General features: G+C 40.8%; 2 protein-coding genes across 9 annotated transcripts in view; both read left to right on the top strand.

Annotated features, from left to right (window-relative positions):
- Positions 1–2,343, top strand: part of actn4 (actinin, alpha 4) — a 56,750-nt gene extending 54,407 nt beyond the window's left edge. For 4 of the 8 annotated variants that reach the window (XM_085795679.1, XM_085795681.1, XM_085795678.1 and 1 more), the window contains one exon: positions 75–1,695. In XM_085795679.1, coding sequence (XP_085651805.1) covers positions 75–233 — 159 coding nt within the window. In that variant the 3' untranslated portion in view covers positions 234–1,695. Of the gene's footprint in view, positions 1–74 lie in introns of all 8 variants that reach the window. The other 4 variants (XM_085795676.1, XM_085795677.1, XM_085795675.1 and 1 more) reach the window with 2 other exon arrangements.
- A 735-nt stretch (positions 2,344–3,078) lies between these two features.
- LOC146976144 (SPARC-related modular calcium-binding protein 1-like) lies at positions 3,079–19,316 on the top strand. The gene is made up of 10 exons (XM_085794477.1): positions 3,079–3,527; positions 10,342–10,516; positions 10,846–11,079; positions 11,316–11,366; positions 11,686–11,733; positions 14,164–14,223; positions 14,488–14,680; positions 16,045–16,127; positions 16,349–16,436; positions 17,999–19,316. The coding sequence occupies exons 1-10, from the start codon at positions 3,447–3,449 to the stop codon at positions 18,351–18,353; spliced, it is 1,368 nt and encodes a 455-aa protein (XP_085650603.1). The 5' UTR covers positions 3,079–3,446; the 3' UTR covers positions 18,354–19,316.
- The last annotated feature ends 2,819 nt before the right edge of the window (positions 19,317–22,135 follow it).

Raw genomic sequence — 22,135 nt, 5'->3', positions numbered from 1 at the left:
ATTGTATCCCATAATTTTCTACAGGTGTTTTGTTGTTGAACCAGGAATTAAATGATGGATGTCTCTCCTATCAGAACTACATCACAGCTGAGGAGCTGAGGAGGGAGCTCCCCCCGGACCAGGCTGAGTACTGCATCGCCCGCATGGCGCCCTACTCTGGGCCTGATGGCGTGCCCGGAGCGCTGGACTACATGTCCTTCTCCACCGCCCTGTATGGAGAGAGCGACCTGTAGAAGAGGCAAGAGAAGGAGGATGGCTGGACAGACCAGGGGATGAGGGGAGGGGGGAGGGCGTGGTGGAAGAGGAATCAAGCGTTTGTAGGAGTTTGAGTGGTGGTTGTGAGATGCCCCTGTGAGTGCCGGTTTAGAAATCATCAGAAGTTTTAAGACTCTGAGCTTGTTGATTAAATGATAGTTAGGTTGGGCTCGGCTGAATGTTCTGCAGCTCCATTAAGACGTAAACAGATCGAGAGTAATCATGGTAAATTTTCCAGTAAAGTTTTATATGAACGGGCATATCCAGGGGCAGCTGTGGGACAGAGGGACAGCTGCTCTGTAGTGCGGGTCCTTAGCTTCACCCTCTCTGCCTTTTGTGGGGTCAAACGGGGAGGAACAGGGGTCTGGACATTGGGGGAGGGGGGGGAGGAGGGAGGGAGTGGGGGGGCACAAGCTAATCTGATACTTATGCTAATTTTTGTTTATTTTATTATAATTTTTTCTTCTTGCCAGGGGGTTCAGGGTGTTAGGCAGGGAGCAGGACAGTGTGGGGTTTGATGTGGTTACTGGCGAGGTTTGTGTATTAGATCCTAGAGAGATATATGCTGTGGGGTCGGGAGGGGCGGGGGGGGATAAAATGACATATTTACCCATAATTCCCGTGTTGCTGGATAAGGTGACCTGTTTAACCTCAGTTCTTTCCTCCTTCTGTCTTTGTTTATTTCTTTTTTTTTTCTTTCTTTTTTTTCTGGAGCAGGTGGGTGGTGGGGTGGGGACAGTAGTCGGTTCGGGGGGCGGGGGGGGGGGGAGGGCTCAGCGCTGTACATACTTATTTTTTCAGTGCAAGGAATGACACACATGTTCCAGTTGTTGAGAATAATTGATCAGAGGCTTTCCAGTAGTTCAAAACTGAGTGACATTTGTTAAAAACAAGAAAAAAAAAATGAAAACAATAAAACAGAAGAATTGAAAAGCCAGTGGTAATGACACAGAGCAGTTTCACCAGTGGATAGGTTTGAGCTTCCAGATGTCTATGTTTTTTTTTTTTCTTAAAGCAATGGAAAATATTCATGGAAGAGGTTATTAGCCAAGAAGCTGAGGCTTGAGTACTTAAAGGCGACTATAAATACCAATGACGGGCAACACCATAATTATCTACAAATATTTGCTTCTGTGAAACTATTCTCCTGGGTGGGCATCAGGTGCTTATTTAAATAAGAAACTATACATTTATACAATAGAGAAGACTAGTACTCAATGTTAGTCCACTTTTATATACCAGAAATTGTACACACATACAGAAATATATACACGTCATGTCATGGATACATTTGATTGACTGAATGAAGGTTCTTCCTGGATTTTTTTTATTTTATTTTATTTTTATGTTGGTTACTATGGTGATGGCACTGTGGAGCACTCCCAATGTGAATTTTAGAAGAAAAAAAAAGGTGGTGGTAATGAAAAAATGACAAACAAATGTGCCTGTTGGTGGTTACAGCCCTGTCCCTCTTTCTCTTACTCTCTCCTTACCTCACCCTCCCACTTCCTGCCCCCTCTCTCCCCCATCCCTCCATCCCCTAATTTGTCTCTGAAGAGAAGGGAAAGAAAATTTACTGCAAGAAAGGAGGGATGGTAAAGATCAGGGCGGGATCTTCACGAAAACATTCCATTATGTGCAAATAACAAATATAGGGAAAAAAGGAAATTGTTGTGTAAAAAACAAAACAAAAAAAAAAACTATGCAATCATAATGTGATGAATATCTGAGTTCTGGGGAAAGATGTGATTAGGCCCTTTCTGTGAAAGTTCCCTGTCTAAATTAACCAGGAGAGCAGATTTCTCCCATGTTTGTTGGCTGTCAGGGAGAGAGGAGGGGGAGACAGAGGGAGGGACAGACAGGGAAGGAACTGAGAAGAAAAGACTTGGACCAAAAGCTTGTTTCTTTTTTTTCTTTCTCTTTTTTCCCTGCGAGGTTGGAGAGAAGTGAACTCTGGAATTGTGATTTTCCTTTTTTTTGTACTCTTTAATATCAAACCTTATCTGCTGTACTGGAAACTGCAACGCCTTCTGTCTCTAATGATAAGTGAGTTTCACAAAGCACACATAAAAGTTTCCTTACAAAATACCTCTGCTTGTCTTCATGTCTTTCTTTCTCGTGGGTAGGTTCATACTGTATGTTCTGCCTGCTTTTCTATGACTGGCTGATGATCGACAGACATTACAGGCTGAGGACACAAAGTTTGGGTTCACTTTCCTGTTTGAATATAAAAGGAAAAGGCAGCTGCTGTTGATTTTATGGTTTCTGGTCGATGTCATTTTGTTTAAACATGAGGTTAGAGGAAACTTTAGAACCGTGTCATAAAGATGAATGATAAAAATTTATCATTATTATCATTAGAAATTGAGCAGTCAGCATCGAGAGAAGTAGAACATTACTTTTACTTCCATTTTTTTAAAATTAAAAAATAATATGCCTCAAAGTCATAAATAATACCACATCTGGTTACTTTCTGTGTATAATTATCAGCACATAAACAAAAGTTATTGAACATGGTCACATTCCAAAATTCTCAGCCAAACTTTCAGAGAACTTGAGAGCATAATGTTCTCATAATGGTAGGTCCCTGCTAGTGCATAATGTTTACTTACATGTCAGTCTGTTTAACTTGCATCATTTATTTAACATTTAGGCCAGTTTGCATTAGACAACTAAATATGAGACTGTCGAACCATTTAATCAACTTTTTGACTTTTCATTAGCCTCTCTCACTTTAATTAATGGTGGTTCAGTGCGTTGAGGGGGCAAACTATAGCTGACACAATGTAAAGACAGATAATCCTAAAAAACCCTGTAAACCCAAGTGAACAGTGTCAATAAAAGCATGTCAAAAAGACGTCTTGTTCAATTGGTTTAGGCACGTAGACCGGAAATGAGCGGTAGCCTAGGCCTCCGTTCTGGTGGGGAGAGTGTAATGTGCTCGTACAGCAGCAGCAGCAGCAGCCCACAGCTGGACCTGCTTTACGCTCTATGGTCTGGTGGGGAACGGCTCAACAACAACATGAGCAGCTCTGTGACTTACGAATGAGATGACGGTGAAGAAGTCGTGACCGGACCGGGTCCTTGCTGCTTCGAGTGTCCCTCATCACTAACATCCACAGACCAGCTGCGGTCGCTTTGAAGCCCAGGAGCCAGAGGAGTAAAAAAGGCGCGTGGCCGCCGTGGCAGGAATGAAGCTCGCGCTCACCTTCACCTGCCGGGCTCTGCTCGTCCTCCTGCTGTCGGGGTCAGTGCAGACCGACAGGACAGCGGTAAGAAAACACACACTCCACTCAACTCAACTTCATCGCATAAGTAACTAGTGGGTCACAAACGTCTGTGGAGTTTGTTTCCACTGCAGGTGTTTAATTTGACTAACTAGTAGGCGGTTAACCAGAGCCTCATAAAATCCGCATTTATGGACGTGTAATGCTTTAAGTTGTTTTAAAATACTTCAGACAAACCATCCTTTTTTTTTTTCTTTTTTTTTTTACGACGTATTCCTTTAAATACAATACAACAGTCTGTCCTTTGTTATCATTATTAGTTTATTAGTCCCATGTAGCCATGTCCCATGTGGGCTTCTTTGACTTTTACTTGCATTCATGAAGCTGCTGCTAATAGTTCTGGCTTAACAATATGTACTAAGTAAAGATATAGATCAAGTTGAGAAAAATAACAAAATAAAAGATAGTAAGTTATAGCCTAGTAGTAGTAGTAGTAGTGAAGCCACTGCTTTCAGTTTGATTACAGAGGAGAGTTAAATCATTGTACTGTAACTTGCTGGCTGTTTGGGGAAAGCCTCCAAATTGCCTGGTCTTATTAACTTTATCTTGTAATTGGTTTATTAAAACTGAGCAGACTTGACAACACAGTCGTAGACCAAGGACTTGTCCCTGGTGTGTGTGAGATCCCTGGAGGATGGCAGGGTAACACCAGCCAGCAAGACCAAACCACAAACACACAAATCACCACCAAGCAAATATTTAATTTGCTACTCGGGGAGAAACATACAGGTGTGTGTGTGTGTGTTTATGTCAAGGACAAATCAACCAAATGAATATCAAATGTACAGTGTAAGAGCCTAAAAATATGTGAATGTTATGGAGATCCCACATGGAAATATACCAGTAAATGTGTTTTCACGATTCCCCCAGGAAAAAAACAAAACAAAAAAAGTAAAAACGTAAATTTGAAGTTGTGAGGCTGCTCTTTGGAAGCTTTACATTTGTGTTTTTATAGTTTACAAGAAGCTATCAGTTTCCCCTGTTTACAATGAGGCAGAAATATATGATGTCAAGTCTATAAACATCAGTTATATGTAATACTTTCTTGACCAGTCTTGTCTTTATGCAGTTGAGAGCGGGGTTTTTAAAAAAACTGTTCCTTAAAGCGACCATACAGGGAAATGTTTTGTTTGACGTGGGTCTAGGTGCCATATTAATACTAATAACCAGAGAAGCCTCTGTTTGAAACCTTTCATGATGTCGTTCAGTGCTTCAGGGAAGCTGTAACACTGAGTGATGTTTGGAGCAACATGGTGTGTGACAGAGAGAGGGACAATTTCAACATTTTACAATAGAAAAAATGTATAAATAAAACATGACATTCACTCACTGTGACATCTCAAGACTTTCTTTACTCACCACATCTTTTAAATATCAGAATTACATCTGACAACTATGCTTTGGCAATGGTAAGCAATTAACAGACAATTTGAAATGAATGTGCTGAAATTTGTCTGTGTCTTTAAACGTTAACAGAGCAGCACAGACACATTGTGTACATGGGAACATTCGAGTCTGATTCTTCATCGGGGAAATCGCTGTGTGTTTGTGCGTCTGTCTCTAGTCACAGCCTACTGTCTGTCATCATCGCTGAGGGTGTGTGAAAGCGGTGCGTGTACACAGACACACGCACTACTCTCTGAATCCCCTGAGATGTTAAACATGTCGTCATGATCCCTTCATCTGTGTGTGTGTGTTACTGACCACTTCAACGTTTGCTGTGCATATTAAAGGTGAAGAGCAGAAGCTGCGTTCACAAGTCAGCGTGTCACTGCTCAACAAGCTGCGGAACCACAACGCGTTTTGTTCAGACGCTGAATCCTGCTGCTGCGGTTTAACGGGCCTTTCAGCAGCTTCAGATTTTGTGGAGATGAGGTTCCCTACAGCAGCTGGTCAGCAGTATCTGGAGGGTGTGAGCCAGCTTTTTTGTCTGCCCGCTCACTTCCTGCCCCCCCCCCTCTCTCTCTCTCTCTCTCTCACGCACACCCACGGCTCTGACATTTTATAGGCCCAGAAACACTGGTGGTAATTGTTTCAACACTGAGGATATTGTAGTTGCTGTGCTTGTACCTGACAGACAGGAAATCCAGTCTGCCCAGCACTTTGCACCTGGGCTCCTGCCCTCCGCCGCTCTGCTCTACCTCCGTATTCATTCCACCCAGACTTTCAATCCTTTCTCCATTCCCTCTGCACACCTTTCTTAATTCCTCTAATCACATTTTTCCTTCAATACCGTCTTTCATACATCTTGTTCCCTATCCCTCCCTTCACTTTCCCTTCAAACCTGTTTTCTGTCCCCCTGTCTCTGGCTCCCTGTTGTCTTTCTCTCTATCCATATCTATTTCAAAGGCATCAATTCTTTGTTTACTCTTCTGTTTCCTTCTCTTCAGTCCTCCATTGCTTCCCTCCATCCATGTGATGATCCTCCATTCCCTCAGTTTTCTTCCTCTCTTTCTTTTCCATACTTTTTTTCCAAACCTAGTTTCTTTATTTATCGCCCCCATCTCTTCTTCCATCCCTCCCCTCATTTCCTTATTCCATCTCTCTCTCTCTTTTCCGTTCTTCATTCCTTCCATCTCCTTCTTGTCCACCATCCATACTTTTTTCATCTGCTATCCATTATAGTTTAACAGTCAAAGCGCAAAATCAGTGGAACTGAAGATTTCATGTCATCTGATATCATTAATTTAAGATGGAAGGTTTTGAGAGAGATTCATCTTTACACTGATGCCCCGACAAGAGACATTTTCAACTATTAGTGGTGAGAAAGGTCTTTACTGTGTCAGCTGTTCGATGGGCACCCCTGTGGTTCAGGGAAGGCTCTAGCAACAAAATTATTTTGTGCTTTGATTGGACTGAACCTGTGCTCTTCATGCTCTGTTTCACTATCCTGTCTTCACCCCCCCCTCCTTAAAATGGCAACTGAATCAAACTGGAGCTAAAAAAGAAGAAGACAAGTTCAGTTTGGTGGGCTTAATGAATTACCAAACAGTTTAAATCTTATATTATATACTGTATATATGAATTATCCTTTACTTCATTATTATGTATTATTATTTAGAACTGTGACGATAATTCATTATCAGTTATTGTTTGGTTTATTTGGTTATTTCTTTAAATAATAATCTCAACATTTTGTCAGTAAAAAACTATAAAATAGGAATAATATGATATATATAATATAATATCTACAATGATTTGAAACAGAGAAAATATGTACAGTCTGTCAAGTTACAGAGATTTTTGCCTATTGTATGATATGAAGTTGTTTTTGAAGAAGAACAAGTAACACTTAGCTTTGATGATGAGGTGACAGACAATATGAAACGAAGTGAGAAGAAGAGAAAGCAGCATCACAGGTTTCTCTCCCGTTTCGTGCACATTGATGTGTGGATTCAACACAGGTAAATGTCTTCACATTGACTTACAGTGGTCTCATTCACCACTAAATTATGTCAACACTGTTGGACATCATGGCAAATTTACTCATGTGTCTTAGAGCTGGGAGAAAGCCTATGTCCCTGAATGTGTGTGTGGAGCGAGAGAGGGGAGGGGGCAATGGACAAAGAGGCACTGATGAGGAGTGAGAGGGTGGGGTCAATTGCCAGCTTTGTATGAGTGTGTGTGTGTGCTGTACGTGCGCTAGCCTGTCCGTTTGTAGTGTTTTTAGTTAGTCTGTGTGGCAGTGTGACCAATCTAATGTATATTTTGGAGTGTGTGTGAGGCTGTTTCATTTTTGAGCTGTGAGAGTGTTGTTGTCAGGAGCCCAGAGGAGTATGTGGGAATAATTTGGATCATCACGCTCAGCATATTCCCCTCTCTTCTCCTCTCCACACTCCATTTCACCCTCTAACTACCACACATTTAAATGCCTCCGGCTCCGGCTCACCTCACGCAGCATTTCAGACACTCACATAGCACCCATTCCAAATTCGGAGCTGATGAGGTCATTTGTGTTAAACAATGACACATTAACACTAATTAAGCTCGAGATCACATGGCTCATTGTGTTGTTCCATATCATCTCAAAATGACTGTCATCTCTCTAACATGGAACAATAAACTTATCTGCAGGCACCTGTGGGTGGTATCATAGATAGATAGATAGATAGATAGATAGATAGATACCTTATTTATCTCGAGGGAAATTCATTCAAATTAATTTATAGTTCTCAGGTTCAGCACCTGATGTGTATGTTGCCCCGACTGGGTGACAACTTTGTCGCCATTAAAGAGCGTGATTGTATTTGTGTAAATCCATGACAGTTTGGATAAATTTGACTTTTCACACAGTTACAGATGAAATGATGGTGTGAGGAAAGCACAAAGGACAAGAAGTATTTAGATTTTTGCCCAATGTATGGGTCATTTTTTTATAGGGTGCCATTTGTGTCCCCAGTATAAATTAAGCTGTATTTTCACTAAAGTTGGACAAATACTCATTCAATTTGCTTTTTTGTGTATTGTCAATTGTCCTCTCTTATAAATTCAAGGGTACAGGCTCCCAAATTCTATTTTTTAAATTTAATCTACTTTTGTTAAAAGGATGTTACGGAATTTTGCTATGTCCCCAGTGCGGTTCATTAAAATTCAATCTAGAGAATAGCTAATAAAAGTAGAAAAATTAAAAAAAAAATTTTTTAGGATTTTATTGTCCTGGATAAACTATCTTTAATCATGTGCTGTTTTTTAATCAAAATATATTTTTTAAATGAAAAAATTAAGGTTTTATGTTCGTCCCCGGTGTCATTGTCCACTCTGTTAAGTTGTGTTTGTGCCCTTTTAAGAAAATTCCCTTATTTATCAGTGACATCACTCTTCTGAGGAGACATCACACCAGTGGTGGGAAATTCAACTGTGATCAACTTTTTATTTTTTTTTACCTCTTTGAATAATCAGATTTTGCAGTTTTATGAAGTAAGTTCAGTGTGGTTGATCATAACGTGTCCACTCTGTTAACGCTATATATCAAATAAATTAATCAAATTGAACCATTTCAAAAGGGTTTTGTGTAAAATTATAGATTTCTTATCAAGTATCCAAAGTCATGTTAGCTATTAAGCTAGCAAAGCCAGGCTGAGGGCTAACTTTAGCTCAAAATGTCCACTCTGTTAGTGTCCACTCTGTTATCCTTATTCAAGTTAACTTAACAGAGTGGACATATACTGTATGTATTATTGACTGTGTTTCGTCCACTCTGTTATGATACTGTCCACTCTGTTAGACCTCTGTCCACTCTGTTATGTTATTTTTCCATCATAGTTTAATGAAATAAAAATATTTTAACTATGTATTTGTAGTGACATAATGATATGGAGGGGTTTGAATGTACAGGCTAGAATTTTTTTGTAATTTGCATCATAATTCACTTTTTTAAGGAAATTAACTGGAGGAATATGTTCCATGATCATAATACACACTTGTTTTTCTAAATAAAAACTTATTTAAAATAACTTAATTGTAAAATAAACTATCTGACTAAAGTGAGGGGCATACACTTTCTTTAAAAATATAATTTCACAAGGAGTCATGCAGTAAAAACACATTAAAAATGGTATGTCTATGTCCTTAACAGAGTGGACACATCCTACGTCACGTGTTGTTAAAATATATAAATATAATATTATGTAGGTGCCTGAGCTCAACCAATATGTTTTTCAGTAAGTTAAATGTGTCCTTTTTTAAAGTAAACATTAAAATCTGGGTGAATCAAATATTTTTTTTCCACAAGTTATTATGTCCAAATGGCACCCTATAAAAAAAATGACCCGTATGTTTTTCAGTAGGTTGATAGTTTTGAGAGTAAGAAATACAGACAGAAAGAAAATGTATGTTTTGGTTATGAAAGCAGAAAAAGTTTGTCCATCCAAATACGGCCCCTTCTGAGTCTGTGGAGATTGTTTGGAAACTTTGCCATCTCTGAGTGCTTGCCAGCAAAGTTGAGTGTAGAGGCTAAATGAGACTAATAATCTGCTGAAAAGTTTTTTCCCCCCTCACTTATAGCAAAATTATTATGGAAGCAATTTACCGAAATATTTTGAATTAGTCAGCCCATAGAGTGTAAAAAAAAATCTGTCTGCCAAGGATCAGGCGGCATGAACCTGTTGGGAAGGAAATGTGTTTCTATTGGCTGGTTCGAGGTTTTAATAGAGTTATTCTAAAACACTTTGCTGTCAGAGACTCGTTTTACAGGCATGAAAAAGCTTCTGTGTAGAAGTCTGGCTGTCAGGCACAAAGCCAACACCCGCCCTCCTCCACTCACAGTTCCTGACAGCACAGACGTATGGCATCTCCCTGCAGGGAGGATGCTGCCATCTTCACCTCAATTATTAAAGTTTACTCACACATTAGTTTTCTAAACTGGAGCTTACACAGTTAAAATATCAGGTGGAAGAGAGACGGAGGCTCCTCTGCTCAGCCATCCTGAGACGTCTTCATGTTTCAGATGTGTTGACTGTTGTGACTAACACCCTCTATCCTCTCTCATTCGCTTTCTCACCCTCTTCCATTTTGCCTCTTTCTCTCCCTCAGTCCATTTTTTTCCAGGAATCACAATGAAGCCAATTTATCCGCGGGTCGCTCATGCATGGACTAATGCCTTCCACCCTCCATGCCCTCAGTCCACCTGCAGCATTTTGGACAGTTTCATTATTGCAGTGTCACTGTCAGAGAACAGTCAGAAAGTTTGACTGAAGTACAGGATGAAAGTTTTGTCCATGTAGTGACGTTAAAAAAGAAATCATTTCTGCAGCAAAGTAACCACAGGAAACAATGAGAGTATGTTTGTGTGTTTTCTTAGCCTTTCCTGATCTCGGAGAACATGTGGCCCCGTGGTTGTGTCCTGGACTGCCAGAGGGGGCGCCACAGAGCCGTGTGTGGCAGCAATGGCAGGTTGTACAAGTCACTCTGCGCCTTCCAGAGAGCACAGTGCATCAACACACAGCTACGCCTCGCTCCACGAGCACACTGCTCAGGTACACACCCTCACTGCTGCGTCATCAACACCCGTTGATTGTCTTTTTGATGGTGTTCAGATGTTGACTGTCTGTTTTTTACTCATAAAACAACACTGACACACGTTCAGAAACAGAAACATCTGAGGATATACAGTACTTACACATACTGTAAGGACACTAACGCCATGGGGTTTTATACAAACAGGTGGAAAATGAGCATGCACTCTGATTGAAATGACCTGCTGCATTAAAAAGAGGAACACGGGAGAGTTCAACCGAGCACAGCCTTCGTGTCTGTGTTCAGGAGCAAATTTGGATTGTACTGACTTATTTCCCTTTGATTTTAGATCTGAGCCAGTCCAAATGCCAGCTGGCTCGGGCTCAGGCCCTGGAGGCCAACACCCACAGTGGTAGCAGCCATGTCAGTCCTGCAGCTGCCATGTTCACACCACAGTGCCATCAGGACGGTCACTTTCTGCCGGTGCAATGCCACAACCAGACCGGATACTGTTGGTGTTCCACACCGGACGGCAAACCCCTCAGTGGGACCTCGGTCCTCCATCTGATCCCCAACTGCACTGGTCAGAGCGACAAATTATAGGGATACCTATCTTTGACACTAATTATAGACAATTCAATTAGTGCTTTTCTGTGGTTATTATAACAACTAAGCAAATAAATGAAGGCAATTGAATGTAATGCCATTCTGTAGATTGTGTTTCCAACAAAGCTGTTGTTTTTTGTTGCAAAGAAGATCAGAGGAGTCCTGTTGCTTGAATCAAATCTGCTTAAAATCTGTTTCTGTTATTGTGAACAGATCGTATCAAGTTGGCTCAGACTCTCGATGCAGATTCACCTGCTATCAAAGGTGACTAAGATGTTTTTTATTCACCTCATTCTTATTTACTGAGGGCACATGCTCATGTACTGTACTTGTTCTTTGCATTCACATGCATTCAATGAGTTCTGCATGTCTCTCATTTGTCCTTTTTCTGGCATGATGCTGGTTGTGTCTGTGTCAGTCACACCTGCACCACATTCTCAGACCACTTCACACACCAGGACCAAGAAAACGTCCTGACTCATTTTCCCTGCAATTGATTCTTCACACCATTCTCCCACTCCCCTGTCTGGATTATTTCCTCCCTCATTCATGTTTTATTCAGTTTTTTTTTTTCATGTTACAGATGAAGTTGATGAACCCAGGCCAACATTGGAGCCCAGAAAACCTACAGGTAACAAAACCTATGGTGCATATAAAAACACAAGTAGTTTAGTTCTTATAGAGAAATTACCATAGAAGTTGTGTCAATAGTTACTGATGCACAGATTTCATCCATTCCATCCTATCCCACACATTTAATATCTTTGATTACATGCTGCATGTTGTACTTAATCATACAGTGATTTATCACGACAGAGTAAAGTAAAGCAGGTTCTGGTTTGGCTCCTGTTCCACTGACTCTGAGGGGGCAACTCAACAGCCAGAGCAAATACCTGCCAAAACACATCCCTACTCCAAACTCACATTACAATTCACTCCATCTCTAAAGACCCCCTCCCATGAAAATCGTGTTTTTCGTGCTTTTCACATGTTCCTGTGGCATTTTTCTTGTGTTAGAGGACATATCAGCAGAAAAGGAAGCGCAAAATTGCATTTCTGAGTTTTTCTGCCTTCAAATTGCTGTGAATCAATGGCAGACGCAAACTGGCAGTTTCAGGGAGACTGGAGCTGACGTGTCACAGCTCCAGGGGAGGGCACTAGTGCTACAAGCTCTCTCCCCACTCTGCATCTGGCTCAGAGGTGAAAGGCTTGACAGCTCGGTGTAGCTGTCAAGGTATAACAGGTGTAGCTCACCTGGTAGAGCAGCTTGCACTGCGAGCAAGGACGATATTCCAGTCTGGGATCGAATCCCAGTGTGCAGTTTTACACTAAACGCGCTGAATCGGTAATTGTACAATGTCCAGCTGTCAGCGAGCGAGGAGGTGGCCACCCTCCAGAGGTGCATTGCTAATGAGTTGCTGGCGCTGTGCAGAAGGAGAGCCCTGGGAAATGGCACAGGTTTTGTGATTTTGGCTAAAAACTTCATAATCACAATTTAAAGACCACAGAGAATGTTTTAAAATAACCCAAAATGGTCGCGGGAGGGGGACTTTAAAGAGGAACTATGCAGGATTTGTAGTTTTAAACTACAAATCCTGCATAGTTCCTCTTTCCTGCATAGTTCCTCTTTCCAAAGCTGTTTAATAAAGGTAAAAATCTAGCATAGTTAAACTGTTAAAGGGATAGTTCAACATTTTGGCAAATTGGCCCATTGCCATAATTGCTATAGTCATAGCAGTAGGTTCGTTACCTTTAATTGTAGGTGTAAGCTACTTTTAGTACAGCGGAGCGCAGCAGCAGGCTGCTCAGAGCTACGCTATGGAGGCTAAGGGAATTTCTTGGTTTCCCTCATTAAACTCATCAAATACAAAATCCCAAATCTCCACAGCGCTTTTGTAGACAAGTTGTGACCTGCACAACCACCACGCTATGAGATAATGACGGAACGATGCGAAACAGAGCCGTTTTCGAGGTAAATTCATACAAAACCGCTGATGCGCGTTGCGTTCAGGGACAGTTTTTCAGCAAGCAGTCTCCGTATTTACCCTGTATTTACCTCGAAAACGGCTCCGTTTCGTATCGTTCCGTCATTATCTCATAGCGTGGTGGTTGTGCAGGTCACAACTTGTCTACAAAAGCGCTGTGGAGTTTTGGGATGTTGAATTTGATGAGTTTAATGAGGGAAACCAAGAAATTCCCTTAGCCTCCATAGCGTAGCTCTGAGCAGCCAGCTGCTGCGCTCCGCCGTACTGAAAATAGCTTACACCTACAATTAAAGGTAATGAACCTACTGCTATGACTATAGCGATTATGGCAATGGGCCAATTTGCCAAAATGTTGAACTATCCCTTTAAACTACTGCCTTCCACGTGTGTGTCACTTATTGTGTCTCTTGGCTGAAAAACAACCTTGTATGATCGCAACGTGCCCCGTGACCAATAACCTCTTGTTTATGACAGATTAAACTACACAAATATACACATTGTAACACCATGTATGACACTGTATAAAGTCATGTACCGCTCTATTGATTGATTTCTCACCGGCTTTGTTGTAAACAAATGCACATGGCCAAGAGGAGGGTTAGCAAAACAGCGGAAAAGCGGCCGAACATAGTTCCTATTTACGTTTATTACTGTTATTTCTATAAAATGAGCATGTTAAAACTTGGAATGAACATGCCATTGCTACATAACTGCTGGATGTGTAAATAAGCAGCTGTTTAAATCACTCCTCGATATGCTTCACAGTAGTCTATGATAAAGCACAGAAAGATTTATGTTTTAAATCTACCTTGTCAGTAGAATCACAAAGCTGAGAAGACTTTATCACTGAGATGGTTTTGTTTTCTGGCAAAGGAAACACTGATGTCCATTATGAATACTTCCCTCCCCACAGAAACTAATGCATAAAATTTGACCAGGTTGTTACTTTGCTTGTTTTGCTGTAAACTGTCTGTAGACTGATGTCATATTACAGGACTTTTGGATATTGACATCCACTCTCCTCTGTACAACATCTAATCAAGCACAAATACCATTCTAATATATATCCTGTTCAGAGATGACCGCTCCTCCGATTTGGGTGACGATCCTGATGAACTCCGTCAGACGACCCACTGGTAAGATGGATTAATGTGAAGTGTGCATACTATATGAGTGTGTAAAATAGTCTTAGTATATACTATGTATAATGTATATTTGATATGACTAGTGATGGATGAATGTGGTGGTGAATATTCTGCCCTCTCATGTGCAAAGCAGCCCATCACCTCCAACTCTTAGCTCAGTATAAAGAAAGAGATTTACATGAAGTGTAGAGTGAGAGTATTGTCACTCATACACCCAACAAATACTGTAGTAATTGTGTGTTTGTGTGTGTGTAGACAGTCCTCAGACCTGTGAGCGCGAGCGAGCTTCGCTACTCTCTCAGATGCATTCAGCCTGGCAGGAAGAGCGTTTTATCCCAGAATGCAGTGCAGATGGCCGCTACAGCCCTGTGCAGTGTCACACTGCTACAGGTTACTGCTGGTGTGTGAGGGTTGACAGCGGCAGACCACTATCAGGCACCTCAGCAAGGTAATCAATCATTCAATTAGATCTATAGTTCAGCTTTTCATCTCTAAACTGTGTTTTGTTGCATTTTGTTTGTTTTTTCTTTTCTTTCCATTTCCACCTCTTCTTCACACTTTCTCTTTCTTACTTTCATTGTCTTTCGTTGCCCCAGTCTTCCTCTCCTTCCCTCTCATCATCTCCATTTGATCTGACTGGTTTATACAGAGACAGATGTGGTTATGCACAGTAGCATTTCATCTTAATTATCTGGTTTCAGACCAGTTACTGTGACTGTTCCCCAGGTGGGTTTTTCTTAAAGGAAACACGCCGAACAAATCAGAATGAACTGTGGTTGGGCTGCTCTGTTCTCCAGGGGTTTTATCAGCGTTGTTGACGCTCAGCTGCTCACAAGCCCCTGAGAGGAAAGTGTTGGATGTTTTCATGTGATGGTTTTCTCTGGTTCACTGGAGTGAAGAAAGCTCCCTGCAGCCTTATGATGTTTTTTTTTAGTCCTCCTCCTGACGACCAGTGTATACTCTTGCTGGTTGTGTTATATAAAGTATTTAATTAGATTTAACAGGGAAAGAAAATCACTGTTGACCAATTAAATAATACATTTGTTTTGCCTCTTGGCAGATAAGCACTATTTTTATAGTTTTTTAGCCAGATTCATCTAAATGTAGCATCATATAAACAGAAGAGCTGAACACTTGTTTTTCTGTGCAATTTCAGAAATTCACACATAGACAGTAAGAACATTTCCACTGCCACAAATATGTACAGTGGCTCACAAGGGACTGAGTCATTCCTACCAACATACACAATGAATGACATTTAACATGATGAGTAAAAATGTGAGCAGAATAACTTCCAACCCAGTTCCTGCTCTCCTACAGTAATTACCCATGTGCTGATATTGTATTATGTGTACAGGGCAGGCTATTCCCTCTCTCAGGACTTTGTGGCTTCAGCTTTAGGAGAATGAGCTGCTTTGCTCCATCTGAGGAGTAGCAGTGAGTCAGTAGACCACAATTTGACCACCTTTAAATGTGTTGCAGTGAGCAGTTTATCTTTTGGTTCAGATAAGCCACACATGAATACAAGACATACCAGTTTATTAGCTCCATCTAGATAAAACTAATCAAATGTATCCCCATGATAACCATATGAAGTGTATAATGTTTCTCTTTTTAAGTGTGTGTTATTTCATGGTCAGTATAAAGCAATGCATGATGTAATACAATTTCTTTTTAGCGTGTAGTAAAAACTGGCTTCAAGTTGCCCTGAAAAGTCAGTAGTCAGCTTACTCTTTCAGGCTCTAATCATTCTGATACATATTTAAGTAAATGTAAAATTGTAAATTTGGTTGCTGTTTTTTCTCTCTGCAGGAATCGTATCCCAGACTGCACTGGGGTAGAGGAGGATCCAGGCAGAGCAGACAGGAAGAGGTACAGGGAAAAACCTCTGCCCGGTAAATATTTTAGGCAGTGTCTAAAAATGCCCCTCGAAACTGTCAAATATATCAGAAGTTTTGCCTTTTCAACACAAACACTCATCTGAAGCAGTTGACTTGATACAAATGTAAAGGCCTCTTAATGTTTACTTTAGGCAATATATGTATATATTATGTATGTATACATCATGTGAAGTGTCCAAAGAGACTAAACAATCCTTTTTATTCTTTCCCCACAGGGTGTCCTGGAGCGCGTAAGGAGCTGTTCTTACAGAGTCTAATCAGAGCTCTGCAGCTGGAAGCAGAGCATGCTGGGAGTCTCTACAAGTACGTCTATCCATTTTTCACATCTTTACACAATTCACTGAACAAAAGTAGATCAGAGAATAAGCATAACTCATTATATCTTGAGAAGCTCAGTTGTATTGAAGGCACCTGTCAGATATAAATACCGGGGCTGTACATCTAAAGTTTGGTCACGATACTATACCATATCAACTCAGTGGAGATCGATTCAGTGTTTGTAGATATCACAAGATCTGTCACAATACGATTTCAGTTTGATTCAGGGACTAGGGATCGGTTTGAGATTATATTATCTGTTTATCATTGCATAATACATTCACTTCCATTCATATCAAATCACAAAAAACAAACTTAAGTATAATTTGACATATTTATGTTAAAGCTCAACTACAAACTTAAATGAAAAACAATGGTTAATTTAAAAAAAATGTTCCTGTTCAATATAAATTATTGAGCTTTACAATTTTGACATCCTATGAAAGAAAACTGAGAGAACATTCAAAATTATATATAATATATATTTAAAGCAGGATTTTAAGGGTAAACTGATGTATAGATCAATGTGTCGTTACACCCATAATAAATACATACATCTTGGTTTATATTTTATATATTTTACCAAACTGCACTCTATTCATAAACCCTGTGAAACATTTTCAGACTCACTGCCTTGAGGCTTCATCTTTTCATCCAGTATTCTTCTTTGTTATTGTCATGTGGGAACATGTAACCTGCCTCATGTTGGACTTCAGTGACTGCATAACTTTTGTTTTATTATGTTCCAGTGCTGAGACACAGATCTGACTGCCAAATGAAAACCAATTTCACACTTAAGAAAGCATCACAGATCTGATCAAGCACCTGATTAACTGAACTAAACTGAAAGGAAGAGGCAAAATTCCTCTGTTCCCTGTTCTGCTGCTCTCTTCCTGTTAGCACAGTCACCACACCACTGTCCCTCCATCTGTTTTCGTCCCCCAGTCCCTCAATACATTTACACACATCCCCAATATTTGCATCTTGTATTTCTTTTCTGATGTTCCTGCTTTTTATTAGACGGAGAGTTGTGTGATTGTTTGGGTGAGATGTGTGAGGGGACTCGTCTCTCTGTTCTCGCCTTCTCTCACCCATTCAGACACACATGTCCAAATCATATATCCTTCACTTTACTGAAAACTTTGGTTCACTTTTCATGTTTGTTTGTGTCCAAAACTAAAAATTGAAGCTGTGCTTTTGCTCGCTGTTAAACAGATTTTTTTTCCCCCACAGGCTGCTATTTCCTTGTGAAATATATTTTTCTTTTGGCTTTTCAGGAGTATTGTGAATCGAGAAGGTTTGAATTTATATAAGGTGCAGGCATTCAGGGATAGAGGCCTACTTCTTGCCCTGTTCATTATAAATAATGTAAAGAATAACCCTTCTTAAAGAGCTGATTTGACATGGAAATGCATATTCATTTTGTTATAAACCTTCCAGTGTTTGAAGACCTTCAACAAGAAAATCATCATGACTGCTTTTTACATATATCCCTGGTGTCAACAAGAAGTCTCACCCTTTGGTTTTGTCCTGTCTCTTTCCACCAGGTCTGTCAACACACCAGCTTCCAATGCTCCCTCTCTATTTCCAAACACTCCACCCTCTTCCACTCCTTCATCATCTTCCTCCTCCTCCGCCTCCTCACCTCTGAACATTGCTCCCTCTACTACTCCGGCAGCTGTGGAGTCCTCCAGACGGGATCAGGTGCTACAGTGGCATTTCAGTCAGCTGGACGTGGATGGCAGCAGGGTGCTGAGCGAGCGCGAGGCTCGACCGCTTCGTCAGTTCCTGCGTCGGCGGTTGAAGCCGCGACGGTGCGCCAAGAAGTTCGCTCAGTACTGTGACAGGGACGGAGACAGAGGCCTGACGCTGCAGGAGCTGAGGGTCTGCCTGGGACTCTGAAGTGGGTTAGAGTCACGAGTCTGACTCAAGTGTAAAGAAGTATTCGATAACTGTTCCTCTTTTCAAGTAGCTTCCAGTGTTTTCGATCTACACTGCTGCTCTCAGTGTTTTTCTGACTGCACGTCATGATGATGTCACCTGCAGTAACAAACATCAATACCCTAAAGACAGGTTTATAATTGTTGTAAGAATAGTAACTAATTACACACGAGCCAAAAAACCGTATACTATAATAATAAGGAATAAGATCAGGACACATTTCAGTAAAAGATTTTCAGTGTATCGATCTCAGTGGCACGGTCTCACAGAAAGTAATGTGCACACCGTGAATGTTCCACCTGTTCTGGGCCAGTTAACCAGTTAACCTCAGTGGGAGCAGCTGCAGCAGCTGGATCAGCTACAGGGAGCCAAGTCCCTGCTCCGCCTCCAGCTGCTGCTCACAGCAACCCGGCTCATGCTGCACAAAACTCAATTACTATAATTCATTCAGTGTGTGAGCACAAGACTGTCGTCACCTTCAAGCTGCTGTGTGTGAAAAAAGTCATATATAAATTCTATTAGATCTTTCAAGCTGTGTTCTTTTTTTTTTCAATCAATATTTGAATTTAAGTGCACCACCACCTCAATTTATCTCCGTCTAAACCTGTTTGTCTTCTGTTTCTGTTGTGTTGCTTTTACTGAACTATTCACATGATATATGTTTAAGTAATAGTAGCAACTCCACTGTATGACAACACCATTGCCAGAAAATATACCAAAGTTTGTCATTATACTGACAGTGGTACTGATTTATTGTTGAACATTATCATTGATGCAGTAACATGTCGTGGAGGAGAAGGAAGTATTTTGCTTTGTATACATTTGAGTAGTTTAATCTATAACCATGAATCACATTTTAGAAATTAATCCTGTGTCAAACAGATGTAGTAAAAATAAAGTATTTACTCTTGAAGTAAATGGTATCATAAAATAGAAACACAGGTGAAGTCCCAGTGTTGTACTAAAATAAAATGTATTTTGTTTTAATAAGTTGTTTAAGCATAGGCCCTCCAGCTCAGTGTGAGTGCATAGATCTAATATGGATGCATAGTTGTTTTATACACACTATAGCTGTCCCTCTCCTCATCACAGCATCACCGTGGCTCCTCATTGGTCCGCTGCCTTAGATAAAAGCGCCTTTTTCCTCCTCCACAGGTTGTTGCTCTAGTTGATCCCAGGAGAGTTGAGCATTCGGGCCAGCAGCCAGACACATTACTCCCACCAGTGTCTGAGTGTTAATGTACCTTAGTGAAATCAAAATAAACATGGGCAGCTGTAAAATGGCCTCGTTGTCAGTGAGCTATCAATCACAGCTCTGCCATGACAGCAGCTCCCTGCTCAGGCAGCCGCAGACGTCTGACAAAGACTCTTTTTCTGCATTAATATTTATGACTTCTCTGTTGACCTACACATAACAAAATATATGGCTCATACAGAGAACTTACAGTGCTTTACTATACAGATCTCATTTACCTTTATACATCACTACACAGTCAAGTACCAGAGTGGACTCTTAACAGAGAGATGACAGAGAACAGTAATATTTCATGTTTCTCCTCATGTGTACTGATATAGTTCATTATAAATTCTTAAAAACATTAGAAACATTCAAATCTCATTTTGTTGAAACAGTTCCAAGACCTGACTTCACACACATCAGGACAGGGGTGTGGTTGATACTTTATTTGTCAAAAATATTATTATCAAAATCAAGAATGTATTTGAGGCTTACACAGATTATCCAACGTTCTCTCTGTGCATGTGTCCCACAGTCCAAAGATTTTAAGTTGATTGGTAGGTTGGTATAAATTGCATAGTGTGTAAATGTAAATGTGAGTGTGTCTGTGTGGTGTCTCTATATTTTGGCCCACTAATGGACTAGTGTCCTGTCCAGGGTCTCCCACCCTTACCTGCAAAACCCTACACAGATAGGAAGTGTGATGGATGGATGGATGGATGGATGGATGGATGGATGGATGGATGGATGGATGGATGGATCTTTCTTAGGATGATTTGTGATATCAAAATAAAGGGCACTGGCAGCTAGAAAGGTGGACGCCCGTACACCATAAGTCCAGTTTTGTTGGACGTTTCTATTCAAAGGGAGATTTGCCTGGCGACTGTTGGGTGTGTGCATTGAGATAATGTGTAATGATTTGGAAATTATGTGAATTACTGTTGTATGGTCTCATATTGTTATCATTACAGTTGAGTACAAATTAGATCTTCCGTCCAGCTTCAGCCTGTAGAGGATGCGTGGCTGCTCCACTGCTTCTATAGAGCACTTACAAACAACACACAGGGTGACTATCAGAGAGAGACAGATTGGAAGCAAAAAGGTTACATCTCTCTTTCTCTGTCATCAAGCGTACACAGAGGTTTGGTTCAGCACCAAGTTAAGAAGACGGAGGAGCGGAGAGATAAGAGTGGCTGTGGAGAATATAAACAGGGAGAGTCAGAGCGAGGCTGAGCAGAGCGGTAGGGTGAAGCACAGAGATAGAGCAGTTTCCAGACCAGCAGGAATTTGAGGATGGCTGATTGAAAGGAGGGGGAGAGGGGTAGGAAGGACAAGAGGTGGTGAAAGGATGCTGATAAGTCAGAGATTGAAGAAAAGGCCATGCAGAGTGGGAGGAGGGAGGTGTGGCATTGAACTAACATGTGTCTGGGAGAGATATCAGAGACCTCCGGTGACCGGTCCCCCCTCAAGTGGATCTGCTGAGCACCAGGAAATGCACTGCAGAGTTTGTAGTGGTTTTATTGGTCATCTTGTCCTCCTCGTGGTTTTATATATTAGCACAATGTCTCTCTCAATAGCTTCTCTCTCTTTCTCTTTTTCTTCAAGGTCAAAGCCTCAGAGAGCAAATGGACCAGTTACCTGATGCCAAAAGCCAACCTATTTCCTCTCCTGCTGCTTTATTTCCATCTTTTAAGGTTATATCTACTCATTCATAACATCACTGACCTGTCATTACATCCTTGTTCTCTGTTCTCACTCGGATTAAAAGACAAAACATCATCATACAACATCCTCACTCTCATCGTGGTGAACATCTCAGTTTCCTCCTCTCGTCTGATCATCGTCATGGTCATGGTCGTCGCCTGGTTTCTTTATGTCAACATATTGTATGTATGATGCCATCTATGTCACTCCAAGTTTAACTTAATCATTTTAGGCATATTCTATATTCTTCTCTTATCTCTAGCTCCCCTTTCAAGCATCCTTACCATCGTCCCATTTTTGTCCCTACTTTGTTTTAACATATTTTTTTTTTAAAAAGAAAAAAAAAAGCATATTGCAAGTAGACTGATGTACATTAACACATCTGGGCACTGTTTTTTAGATCATTTCAGTCTGCAGGACTTTCTGAGACATGTTGTTTGTTAATTGATAGTGACTTGAAACATGAGCCCGGTGGACATGATGAATTAATGTCCTCAGTAAAATAATGTTGCTGTGTTCTTTTCAGTAATGTCAGGAGTGGTGTTGGGAATATCCTTGGCCTCTGTTTGATGCCTGTAGCCATCAGCAGATGTTAAAGAGGTTTCCCTGTTGTTTGTTTGGTCTAAGACTCAGAGGAAGGATGCTCGTTGTCACAGCAACAGCTAATCATTGTTTCAGAGTAAACAAATCACCAGATAAACAGGAAGCAATAGAGGGACAGCAGATCTCATAACAGCCAAGTAAATATTATTTCCCAGGATGCATTAGCTCCTGTCCGAGGATATTGCTTTAGCTAAAATGT

The sequence above is a fragment of the Trachurus japonicus genome, chromosome 13, assembly GCF_045865225.1.
Source record: "Trachurus japonicus isolate A0001 chromosome 13, Traja_1.0".
In the NCBI taxonomy this organism is placed as follows: Eukaryota; Metazoa; Chordata; class Actinopteri; order Carangiformes; family Carangidae; genus Trachurus; species Trachurus japonicus.
Note: the sequence above shows the minus strand (reverse complement) of the source record. Positions and strands in the feature narration are given on the sequence as shown.

Excerpts from the sequence above, each read along its gene's own strand:
- LOC146976144 (XM_085794477.1), top strand. The coding sequence starts at position 3,447 with ATGAAGCTCGCGCTCACCTTCACCTGCCGGGCTCTGCTCGTCCTCCTG. Across the intron at positions 10,517-10,845 it reads TCCACGAGCACACTGCTCAG|ATCTGAGCCAGTCCAAATGC; the intron begins GTACACACCCTC and ends CTTTGATTTTAG. Across the intron at positions 16,128-16,348 it reads CAGGGAAAAACCTCTGCCCG|GGTGTCCTGGAGCGCGTAAG; the intron begins GTAAATATTTTA and ends CTTTCCCCACAG.